The 12,626-nt window shown below is 47.4% G+C and overlaps 1 protein-coding gene across 6 annotated transcripts in view; it reads left to right on the forward strand.

The window, feature by feature from the left end:
* Positions 1–12,626, forward strand: part of PTPN21 (protein tyrosine phosphatase non-receptor type 21) — a 63,176-nt gene that overhangs the window by 34,595 nt on the left and 15,955 nt on the right. For all 6 annotated transcript variants that reach the window (XM_037031757.1, XM_037031761.1, XM_037031758.1 and 3 more), the window contains 4 exons: positions 1,942–2,029; positions 2,730–2,809; positions 9,899–9,959; positions 10,854–10,938. In XM_037031757.1, the coding sequence (XP_036887652.1) occupies positions 1,942–2,029; positions 2,730–2,809; positions 9,899–9,959; positions 10,854–10,938 (314 nt within the window). The remainder of the gene's footprint in view (positions 1–1,941; positions 2,030–2,729; positions 2,810–9,898; positions 9,960–10,853; positions 10,939–12,626) is intronic.

Below are 12,626 nucleotides of genomic sequence, written 5' to 3' on the forward strand. Positions count from 1 at the left end.
TTTAAGAGATTTTATTTATTTACTTTTAGAGAGACAAAGGGAGGGAGAAAAAAGGAGGGAAATTCAATGTGTGGTTGCTTTTCATGCACCCTCTACTGGGGACCAGGCCTGCAACCCAGGCACATGCCCTGACTGGGAATCGAACCAGCAACCCTTTGGTTTGTAGGCTGGCGCTCAATCCAGTGAGCCATACCAACCAGGGCTCCAGTTTATGTCTTAAAGATAGTAAATAGGGCCATGTCATTCAATCTCTTTTTATTTCTTAAAATTCATAAGCTAAAATTTAAAGTGTCATTTCATAGAAATATTTGCAGTTTTACTGAGATTCTCCCTATTAGATTCTGTCATCTCTTGATGAAAAATTAAAAGTTTACATAATATCAGTTTTGTTTTTTGGTTCCTTTGTGTTTAACATTTATTTATCCCTGTATTAAACAGATTCTTTTATTCCCCTTGCCCCCCACTTTAAAAGTAAAGCCCCCCACCTCTACCCCATTTAAGCTTTCTAAACAATCCCTACTACTTCTTCCTGGGGACTATTCTTCTCAAGATTTTTTTCTCTAAGCAGGCATCTCTTCCTTCGTCTGCTTTGCTTTACTGCATTTGGGGGCCCTGAGTTCTCATGGTGATTATGACCGCAGTGAGTGAACATGGCTTGGGGAGCAGAGTCTCCTTCCTAGACTGGACGGCGCTGGCCCCCCCTTTTGGCCATTGCTGTCGTGTGCGCGTTAACTGTTCCCAGGATGCTGAGTTGGGGGGTGGGAGGTGGGGACCAGATTGGACCCCACAGGAAGGGCCAGACCTAGCAGGCCCAGAGGGCCACATAGAAACCGGAGAGACATCAGCTGACTCCCTTCATCTCATGGATGGGAATTTCAAAAAATTGTCTTTAATGTGATACAATCTTTAAATTTAACAGGTCCATGTTGGATCACTATAAATTAATTGTATTTATTTATTTATTTAAAGATTTTATTTATTTATTTAGAGACAGGGGAAGAGAGGGAGAAAAAGAGGGAGAGTAACATCAATGTGTAGTTGCCTCTCACATGCCACCCCACCCACCCCGGGGACCTGGCCTGCAACCCAGGCTTGTGCCCTGACTGGGAATTGAACCAGCGACCCTTTGGTGTGCAGCCCGAGCTCAATCCACTGAGCTACACCAGCCAGGGCAAATTGTATTTATTTTAATAAATTTTAAATAATATAATGGAGAAGGATAAAGAGCAGTAAATGTTTTTCTTCCAGACCCATTTTCCCATTTATAAAATTACAGTTATATAAGAAAATCCAGTATTAGTGTATAAAGTCTAACCATGATAAAATATAGTTACAAAGCTCAAGGTGGGATTTTGAATACTGGTGAACACATCCAGAATGGAATAGTTGACTCTTTGGGTTCCTAGCATTTGAACTTCACCGTCACCCTGAAGCTTGTCAGCGCACCCCTCCTCTACCTTTGGGGCTTATTTTATCCAGCCTACAAAACTTAACAGTGCTTGCGTGCTTCTCTATTTGCCCTCGCCCTCCAACCGTGCCCCTTCTGGGGAAGCACTGTGCCTTACTGATCTTAGTATCCCCCGAGACCTAACAGAATTTCTGGTCTTGTAGCACAAGCCCTTTAAGGTGTTTGTTGAATGAAGGAAGGAGGCACTGGCAACCAGCTAATATAAGGATCTTTGATCCAATTAACGTGGCAAGTGAGGGTAAATACATTTTACACTTTGACACACTCTTTGGCCATATTTGGTATGTATGCATTTACTTCCTGCAACTAGGTGTTGTCGCTTCAGCTAGAAAACTCATGCTAGCTGATCAAAACAAGTTTTCTTTCTGAAATAATTAACACACGTTATCTTATGCATCAGGCTCAGGAAGGAATCTGCCTCCTGGTGCAAACATGAGCACTCACGTTGCCATCATCTGTCTGTCGCTCTGCAGGTGGCACGACATTGCTAACATGTCCCATAACAAGTCCTTCTTTGCGTTGGAGCTGGTGAGCAAAGAGGAGACCGTCCAGTTTCAGACTGTGAGTGGACAGTAGGAATCGCCTGGGTCCTACTTTCTGAGCGTTAACAAGTTCGCGTTTCTGTGTGTATATCGGGGGGTGGCATTAAAATTAGAATGTTTTACAGTTTTATAAAACGTTGTAAGATTTTATAACATTTTGCATAATGGTAGTTTTGTCATTATAGTACCTTTGGCAAAGGCAGTTGCTCAGGTAATATTGAATGAATGAGTCCTTAAATCAATACTGCCTGATCCTGAGGGTCTTTAAATTAAACTTAAGGAACTAAGAAGGGGGTAAAGTAAGCACTAATGGCTCAATTTCCATTGATACATAAATGGCTCAGTAGAAAGGTTATTCCACAGTTATTTGCTTTTGTTCTCTTGACAAAGGCAGTATTGAGTCGCCGAGCCAAATGTTTTATTTGAAAATGTCTTTGAATTATCTATTTGTTAAAATAAAAGGTGATATTTTCATAATTTTTAAATTTCTAAGTCATAGTGAACTTGTTTAATGCAGGAATCACACTGTTACAATAGATTTTCTGCCTTTGTACCTAATCATAGCACTCTGTGAAGACATGGTAATTAGAAACGGAAGAATCACGGTGTGTTAAGTGACTTGATATAATATGTTACCCAATTACGTCTTGTTCTCAGATATGCTCTGTAGCCAATTGTAAATGTACTTTTGTTTATTTTATGCATATTTTGTTTGCTAGGAAGACATGGAAACAGCGAAGTACGTGTGGAGACTGTGTGTTGCGAGGCACAGATTTTACAGACTGAACCAATGCAGCCTGTAAGTGTGACCGGCCCGGGGAATTGTGGGAAACGGGGAGTGCAGAAGTTTTGATCTTGAGCTGTACTCTGTCATCTGGAAAGGGCAATTTTATGAAAAATGCCATTTTAATAGGATTGTTATGGTAAACTCTTTGTGTGTTAAAATGAAATTTCTCAAATTATTTTTTCATTTTGGCTTTGGACCAACATCTAATAACTACACATATGCCTTTAAGATCTCTTTTACTTATTTATTAGAATCATTTTAATTCTTGAAGGTTAGAAAGGGAATAGCCTTTTTTTTTTTAAAAACCAGCATTTTGTATAATTAGAGAATTTCACTTTTCAAGCCATTTGAAGGATTTATCCCCTTCTCCCTAATGTACGTTTTTCTTAGCCCACGTGGGTCCCCTCCCCGGCCTCTGCTGCGTCGTTGGTCCCCATCGTCATACAGCCACGCTGTTGATACCTCACACCTGAAAACACGTCTCCGTTACTCCCCGTGCCCTGCAGCCACAGCGTCCGCTCTCTGTTCTCCTTCCTAGCGAGTTTCTTCCAAAGAGTTGTGCGTACCTGCTTTCTCTCCCACCTCCATCCTATTTCCGCTAGGCTGCCTGTCCCAGGGACAGTGACCTTCACCCAGGGGTCATTTCAGGAGTTCTTTCACTTGACCCCTCAGCGGTACTTACCCTCTGAAACCCGTCCCTTCCTGCACCCAGCTGTTCCTCCGTTGTGGCCACCGTGTCCTCTCCTGCTTGTCCTCTTTCCAGGCTGTTTCTTCTCACTCGCCTTTGCTGGTTTAACCCTCAGACCTCATCTCACCCACTCGGTCCCTGGGGGATTTGCCTTGCCTCAGGCTTAAAAATAGCCTCCCTATGCTGAAAGTGCATCTGATCTTGTATCTAGCTCCATCTTCTTTCTGAGCACTTGGGTACTTGCCTAGTTGATATCTCCACTTGGGTACCTAAGAGGCACCTTAAATTTGATGTGTCTAAAACCAAACTCTTGATTTGCTCCTCTGCTTCCTGTCTCCAAACCTGCTTTTCCCTCCCCCCCCTTTTTTAAAAGGGCTTTCTGACATTATTTTTTTAAAGATTTTATTTATTTATCTTTAGAGGGGAAGGGAAGGAGAGAAGGAGAGAAATATCAATGTATGGTTGCCTCTCATATGTCCCCTGCTGGGAACTGGCCTTACAACCCAGGCGTGTGCCCTGACTGGGAATCGAACCGCGATCATGTGGTTCGCAGGCTTGCACTCAATCCACTGAGCCACACCAGCCAGGGCCCTTCTTCCCCTTTTTGACAAATGACAGCACTGTATTCACCAGCCCCAAACCTACCTAATTTCTGCCTGGTTCCTGTCCCTCTTTCATCTACATCCAATCATCAGGAAGCTCTGCCTGCTATGCCTTCAAAATGTGTCTGGTTCAATCCCTGGTCAGGACATGTACAGGAAGCAAACAATAAATGCATTAAAATGTGGAACCACAAATTGATGTTTCTCTCTCCCTCTCCCTTCCTTCTTCTCTCTAAAAATCAATCAATTTTAAAAAAATCAAAAAATTTTTTTGATTTTTTTTTTCTCTGTTTTTGGCTAGATGAGCAAAAGACGGAGCATCACTCTCAGTTCCAGCTCAGGACCAGACCTGAGCCTGCTCCTCTCCCCCGCCCTTCCTTAGCTACGGGGTCACTGCAGTCTCCTGTGACCCCCCGGGTCCATCTGCGCAGCCGCCCCTTGATCCTGGCTCCCAGACCCACCAGCCCGTACAGTGGGAGTGCCCCTCGCAGCCCCAGGCCTTTGCTGGTGTGCCCCTCCTCCTCTCTCTGGCAGACTTGTCACCCTGGAAGATCTGGTTTAAGTGCGGCCACTCTGTAGCCACCGTGCATTTCCTTTGCTTAGTCCTTGGTACCACTCTCAAAGTCCTGTCTTTTCCTGCCACTGTCATGATAATAATTATCATGGACAATTATTGTCCATGATATTGTCCATTGATTCAGGACATGCTTTTCTGTGTTCTGCATTATGCTGAGAGCTTTTATCTCCTTTAATCTTTACAGTAGCTCTGTCTGGTGCAATTACTATTGCCCCTTTCTGGGTGGAGGTGTGGAGACTTAGAGGCGTGAGATGGTGCTTCCCTGCCACATAACTAGTCATTGGGGCCAGAGCAGCTGGAGCCTATGCTATCGGCCACATGCTAGCCCATGACAGCTCATGTCTGCTGTTCCAACATGGATGTGGTTTGTCTGTCTTGTCCGCCAGAGCCCCACGAGGGCAGGCTCTCCTCTCGTTCATCTTTGTGCCCCGTGCTCAGCAGGGGCCTTGGGTGGAGGCGCCATGAATGAAAGGAGCCTGGGTGACACAGTGATGGGGTCGCAGGGGTGGAGAGCCCTTCCGCTCCTGGTTGATTTCCTTTCATTACTGATTGCCAACTTGGGGGACAAAGTCTTAAGAGGACATTTTGTCCCTTTGGGCCAGGAAGGAAGAGGCAAGGCTGGGGAAGTGCTTTGTATTTTACGGGGACCCAGGTGTAAAGAAAACCTCCAGTCAGAGACTCCTGAGAGAAAAGAAAAGGAAGGGCCCGGGGATCCATTTGGCAGAACCACCCACTGAGGGGCACTTGGGCCCCTATTCCCCTCTCCTCCCCGCACCCCTCCTCCCATGTTTTTATCTGCGACCCTCTGCTGGCCTGGTGGTGGGGTTTTGGAAAACTGCAGCTGACCGGGAGGCGCAGACCTGTTTCCTGTGGGTGTGGAGAGCCACGGCTCGCTGTCGGGCATGGAGTTCTGGGTGCATTTGCCGGTGGAAGCCTTCCTCCTGCTGGCTCGACGCAGTGGTGCCGCCAGGCCAGGAGAGCTGCATTTGCGGCTGCTCTGGGCGGGCCTGGCTCCACCCAGCCGGGTGTGACACTATTTTTATGCAGAAGTGTGGTCTGAGATTCCAGGAGTAGGCATGCAGTCAGGTGGAACACAGCCTTTTCATGAGGATAAAGCCTTTTGTAGCTTTAAGAGTTTTCATAATATTGAGCCATCGTTACCTTCGTTCATTCTTTTCCTGGACAGTAACGGAGAACCAGTCATTTTGAATAAGCCAGAAACGTAATCCCTTTTCCAGGAGGCATCTGTACTGGTTGGTGCCACCTTGAGTTTCAGTCTCTGTACATGCAGTAGACTATGGATCCGTTTCCATGAAGTGTCTTTTCCTCTGTAATTATCTGTGACGGTTGATATCCACTTCGTTCTGGGGGAAACGAAGGTTGCATTGTGAGCACTCGGGCCCCAGGTGAAGTAAATGAATTCTTGGCTTTTAATATTTTGATAGGTAATAAAATGGAAAATAACTTTAATTATTATGCTCACTTTTCTTAACCAAGGCTGTTTAGTGACCTTCAATATTATAATGATTCTAAAGTGGCGGTAGACTTGTCCTCATGGTCCAAAAGGGTAAACTCAAGTGTGGTGGGCGTTCCACGAGACGGCAGCAGGCCCGGCGCTGGACAGCGGATGCTGGGCGTCTGGTCCAGGCTGGGGCCACTGGTGACTCAGGAGGTGGATTCCATTTGCATAGAAAGGGAGACTTCACTCCTTGAGTGTCCCCTTGCCGCCCACTCAGAGCTGATACATATTGCTGGGATGATGGTGTTGGGACGGCCTGATGAGGCTCATCTACCCTCGGCCCAGATGACCGTATTTTAGAGTTTAAAGAAGGGCGTGATCCACCATGAGTCTTGCTTGCTCCCTCCACTTTTTACGTTAGGTAACAGGATCGTCTTATTATGTCACCCAAGTCTTAAAAATGCTAGATAAGAACAGTCTTTTTGTTTTTAATTTATTAAATGGGGATAATAGGACCTTACTCAATATTCCCTTAGGACAGGAGTAGGAATTGAGTAAGGTAACGTCAGTCTTTTAGGTGAATGACTTCTTCCAACCCTCCGTCCACCTCCCCAACCCCAGAACTGGTCATGCCATGGTCAGCCTCTGGGACTTAGATGGAGAAAAGCCGGTTGGAGCTGGGGGGAGGACTCTTGAGAGGGTCCTTGGTGTAGGAGGCTTTTCTCTGTCCTCCCTGTGGAAGGGGGTAGAGAATGGCACCCTGCCCCTGCCCCAGTCTCTAAAGCCAAGTGGGGGGAGTTTCCACAGACTTTCTCTAGAGGGGAAGTTGGATTTCACCCACCAGCGAGCTGCTTGCCGAGCACAGTGAGAGGGCTGGCGTGTGTTCCCTGCGGTTCGGGGCTGTCTGTGAACCGGGCAGCTGGCATCACCTGGGTTCTGGGGGCTTTTAGGATCCGGAGATGCTGGAGGAGGCCCTGCCTGGGGAGCAGTGGGGCGGGGGGGGGTTGCCCCACTTCTTCAAGGCCTGCTGCAGGGTTTGAAGACCCTGTGACAGGTCTGGGGGAGGCAGAGTAACCGCTGTTCCATTCGAGGAAAGCCACAGAGACTAACATTTTCTAGGTATCTCCACCATCCAGCACATCTTTTTTTTTCATCAAAATCTCATTCCTCTGCACTAGCCGTAAATATATAAAAAAGAAGCTCACAAGGCAAACTTCAGACAGCTCGGAGAAAAACGAGCTCAGCTGTAAGTGCTTAGGAATAAGCCTCACTTTCCGCCTCACTCACTGCATCGTGTGTTCATCGAACACTGAGGGCTTCCTTGTGTGCCTGGCTCCAGCACCAGCGAGGCTGTGGTGCACGCTCTGGCCTCCGTGCTGGCCTCCATGGAGCTCACAGGTCACAGGGCCGGGGTGGGGAGTCAGACGAATAATCAGCTGGCAGGAGCCTGTGCTTGGGAAGCTGACAGACCCGCCTTCTTCAAGTGCCGGTTCTGCTGCTTGTCGTCCATGTGACCAGGCGTGATTTACTTAATCTGAGTATCAGTTTCTTCACGTGTGAAAGCAGGGTAATGATCGTCCTCCCTCATGGGGCTGGTGGGGGCCCCAATAAAGTGCTATTCCAACAAGTGCTGTCATTTATTTGACTTGGGCCAGCAGCCTTTTCTCGTTTCATCTTCTCCAGCGCACACATCCCAGCGATTTTTCTCTGAGAGTTCTTCACCTGTCTCATCTTAGCAGCGCCTGTCAGCATGGTGCGCTGCCCCCGAAGTCTGGAAAACACAGCCACCAGTTCTACCGTCTTCTCTTGCGTACTAAGTGTAGGATAGCCGACCTCACAGTAAACGCCGTTTATAAGAACATTGGCAAGAAGCAAGAGGCGGTTAGAGTATGAGAGTGGATGGGGAGGATGACCCCGTCAAACAGTTTGGCAGAAGGAAGAGGTGCTAGTTTGTTGGGGTGAAGCAGAAGCAGCGTCTGCAGTGGGTGGTGTCGCCCACATCCCGGGTGCTACCAGCCAGGGAGCCAAAATAGGGAGCGTGGGGGAGAGACACCGCCTGTGTCCTAAGCTCCGTGTCCTTGGACTTTGTGTTAAACACACTTAAGTTTATTTTTGCTGCAGGCTGGGCAGCTCTGGACGTGTCGGAGGATTCTATCAGCATCCTCCTTTCCCCTCACGTCTGGGTTTTGAATTCATAGTACTTGAAAAGTTCAGTCCATTTCAGTGAGTCTCTGGACTAAATATAAACTTCAAAGGGCCAGTTTGCCTGAACCCAGCCCTGATGATGGAGGGAATGAGCAAAGGCCGAGTACATTTCAAGGCTACAAAATGCAATGTCTTCAAATTCCAGATGCAGATTTTAGGAATGTATTAACATGCAGTTAAGGAGTGTTAAAAAAAAAAAAAAAGCCCAGACACACCCTCCTGACCTGTTTCACCAGGGAAGAGGCTCCACCTCTCATCAGCGTGTGTGATAGGGCACCACGTGAGAGCAGGAACCTCTGCGGTCTAATAGGATTCCCACCTGTTTTACCATTGAGCCACATGAATGCTGGCAGAATACAGCATCCTTTGGAAGAGAGACATCTGTTCACCCGATGTTAAGCTGATGTGCAGGGTTTGAACATGAGATAGCAGTTGTTGGCGTGCAAGGAATGTTAGTTTATGAGACATGGGGCTTGATGTTATGGAAAATGCTGGTTACATGGAGTGTGCGCTCCCTTCGTGATTATAGATTTTCTAGTACTTAGTCCTTAGAGTGCTCTAACGAAAGGTCACAAAATATTTTTGTGACCAGTAATTACATGTCACCTAAGCTCCTGAGCCAGGAATAGATGGTGAAAAGAGTTTTTAAAGTGCTTTGACAAAATTGTGTAAGTCATCCACAAAGCCAAGAGTCCTCAGTATTTAGGTTCCCAGATCTTGTTTTCGACAAAACTGATGACACGACAGAAAATGCCTGCCTCTGTTTAAAAACGATAGAATTACAAATGGGCTTTTTTTTTCTTGGCCCTTTTTGACTTAATTTTATTCAGAGATGGGCCTTATGAATAGTTTAAACTCTCAGCTTATCTGATAAATGTCATTTGACTCTCCTTAATATTCTCGTTGCTTTTTAAAAAGTGCATTTAAAACCAATCAGAAGCGTTTTGAAAGAGAGGTAAATAAATGGCTTTTCCACAGGCCCACTAGAACGATTTTCCTACCTTTTTGTTTTCCCTAACTTAGTTCCTTAGAAGAGATACAGATCCTTAAGTTATCAAAGTCATAGATGTATCCCATCATTAATGTTTGCAGGCTTTTAATTAAGGGCAGTCCCCGTTGCTTCTGGCTTTAGGGCTTTGGTAATGGGGCGCTCCGTGCTGACCTGGCCCACAGGACAGATGCCTTTGCCCTGAATCTTGCTTCCTCTGGGATGCGTCTGTGGGTGGTCTAGCTCCGCCCCCTTCCTCTCTGCTGGAGGTCATTCCAGTGGCTTCTGGATGGACCAAGGAAGATCACTCCAGTGGACCCCTCTGGTATCCAGACAACTGATGCTCTGTGAGAAGGCTCAGACCGAGTGGTCAGAGAGATCTGGGTAGCAGGAAGGAGCAGAGGCCCCACATGAGGACAGAGAATCTTCCTTTGCTCAAATTGGTGATCGTATTACTTTGTCTTTTTGCTTTAGAGCACTTGTCATTTTACCTTCTTATTCATTCATTTTGGTAGAATTAGGAGGTCATGTGTGTGTGAGCTTATACGTAAGGTATTCTCAAAGACATGTCTTGTTTCACAGGCAAACTCAGACTGTCACGGTGAACCTGATCAGGAGGAGGTCTTCTTCAAGGATGTCTCTGGTAAGAAAGAAGGAAAACTACAGAGGCTGTTTTTCTTTCTTTTTTTAAAAAATATTTCTTTATTTATTTATCTATAGAGGGGAAGGGAAGGAGAGAGGGAGAGAAATATCAATGTATGGTTGCCTCTCGTGTGTACTCTGCTGGGAACTGGCCTGCAACCCAGGCATGTGCCCTGACTGGGAATCGAACCGCGATACTCTGGTTCGCAGGCCCGCCGTTTTTCTTTCAGTGATGTCATGTCATCTTTCTCCATAAAGCAGGCTTGTGGCAGTGCCGGTTTTAGTTTGAACCACAAAAGTGTGTCGATATATGATTGTTTTTGACCAAAGAAATGGTGATTTTTCCATAGGTTAAGCTGAATATTTATTTATTTACTTATTTTAAAAAGATTTTATTTATTTATTTTAGAGAGACGGGAAGGGAGGGAGAAAGAGAGAGAGAGAGAGAAATGTCAATGTGTGGTTGCCTCTCACGAACCCCCTACCGGGAACCTGGCCTACAACCTACGCATATGCCCTGACTGGGAATCGAACCGGTGACCTTTTGGTTTGCAAGCCCATGCTCAATCCACTTAGCTACACCAGCCAGGGCTACATGTAAGCTTCTTGTATTCAAATGTTTATAGAAGAATCCAGGACATTTGTGTCCATGATGTTTTCTTGTGCTGATGTCTAAATCGGTGCCCGAGGCGTGGCCTTGCCCTTCTGGGAGACGGTGAAGGTGACGGTTGCAGCTGTAGGGTCTTTGTGGGTCTTTGTGTTTACTTCTCATGTCTGATGTTTCTGACTCCTTTAGCAGTTTCTTAGTGGCAAGAAAGAAGCCAGCAGAGAACCACTTCACAGGTGTTGCACGGACAATGTGTTTTAACCCTGTCTCCACCTTTCCGTTTCTCAGCCTAAACCTCAGCCCTACGCGATGCCTCCGCCGCCCCAGTTGCATTATAATGGGCATTACACAGAACCCTACACTTCTTCTCAAGGTAAGGTGTGCTGTTTCTCAGGCGCCTCACAAAATCACTTCTGTCTGAATACATTGTGAACATTTGGAAATCTTGGAGCCAGCATACGTTTTGGCTGAAGTGACGTCCAAAGTCGTTGTCGTGATTCTAGCCAAGCCAGACGTGCAGAACGGGCTGCCACTGTGTTCAGTTTCTTGGACGTGCGTGGAGAGCATGCAGCCCAGTTGTTCTCTGTCCGAGGGGCAGGTGTTCCAGGACCCCCAGTGGATGCCGGAAACCATGGATGTACCAACCCTCACGTGTACTGTGTTTTTTCTCATACGTGCATACCTAGGTAAAGTTTAATTTATAAATTGGCACAGTAGAGGTTAGGGTGTTTGGAGAGTAAGGAGGTCCATTCAGCTCACGTGAGGAGCTGGTAGGAAACAACGTCTGAAGGGACCCGGAGGTGGACTGGACTGTGGTGTTTGTGCTGGGCCTCATGGTAAAGATGAGAGTTTCATGCATGGAGGTGGGCAGTGTTTTGGGGTGTACACTCTGAGGCTGTGCATCTCGGGGTGTTTTGCACCTTCGCTGTCCTCTCCTCCTTGCGCCCTGCCCTTGTCTGGGTTTGTGACCCCAGCCCCTCCCACTCCTGGGCAAAGACTCTTCTCTCTGCATTGTTAGTGTTTCCTTCCTACTCGTTCCTTTCCCTGGGTCTGCAGACATCCCAACATTTCCCCCTCCCTTCTCTCTGACTGTGGCTTAATTGCTTTCCTTTCCTTTTCCACCCCCTTTCTCACTCTCAGGAGCCAGACCTATGTGTTGTGTCTGTTTGGTTTCCTGCTTACTCCTTGCGCCTTTGCCCCTCTGTTCAAGATGCCCTCTCCTGGGTCCCCAGCACCCCACACATCCTTCTTACCATCAGATTCCAGCATTCCAGCATTCCAGATTCCAGCAGAACCCTGCTGGGTTCTCCCTCCTCCGCCTCCAGCGTCTGTCTGTCCCTGGCTGCCTTCCCTCTTTCCAGGCTGCCCCACACTCTGGTTTCACCAAGGATGAGTGTCCCACCTATATACTTGCCCCTCTTTCCTCAGTCCGGGGCCCCAGCCCCACACTTCCATGTCTGCTAGGCGACCGTGCTGTTCAGGGAGCTGTGGCATGTGTGCCCTCAGCCGGCTGCCTGCCTTATGGTAAACAGTCAGTAAACAGTACCGGCTATTACGAACTTGCAGGACATGGATTGAAATATTGGATTGGATCTCTTCACTCTGCTAGCCTGTCCCTTTCTCCATGTTCCTTCATCTTTACGATGAAGTCACTCTCCTGGTTACTTGGATTACACGCTGCCTGCAGTTTTTCTTTTCTTTTTCCCCCCCTTAACATCCAGTCAGTTACAGATCTGTGGTGTCACATGGCCTCTACCTGCGGACAGTATCGCTCCCTTCTCCCCGTCCCTCTGCTTCTGGTCCAGCCCAGTTTCTTTTCAAACCTCTCACTTGCTGTTGTGCCTCGGGGCCGGGTACCTCCCAGGCCCACTCTCCCAGCTTTGTTGGACACGCAGCTGCCGAGTGATCGTCTCAGCTGCCTGCTGGTCACTCCTTCTTCGCCTGGCGTTCAGCTCTGCACGACACTCCCTCACTTGGCTTCCAGCTTTCACCCCACCGCCCTTGCCCTTCTTTCCAGCTGCCCCGTGTGCAGCCAGGCCGAGCGCGGCCTCTGGGAGGGTC

This window comes from Sturnira hondurensis, unplaced genomic scaffold (genome assembly GCF_014824575.4).
Source record: "Sturnira hondurensis isolate 20B ecotype Veracruz unplaced genomic scaffold, ASM1482457v3 Scaffold0021143, whole genome shotgun sequence".
NCBI classification, from domain to species: domain Eukaryota; kingdom Metazoa; phylum Chordata; class Mammalia; order Chiroptera; family Phyllostomidae; genus Sturnira; species Sturnira hondurensis.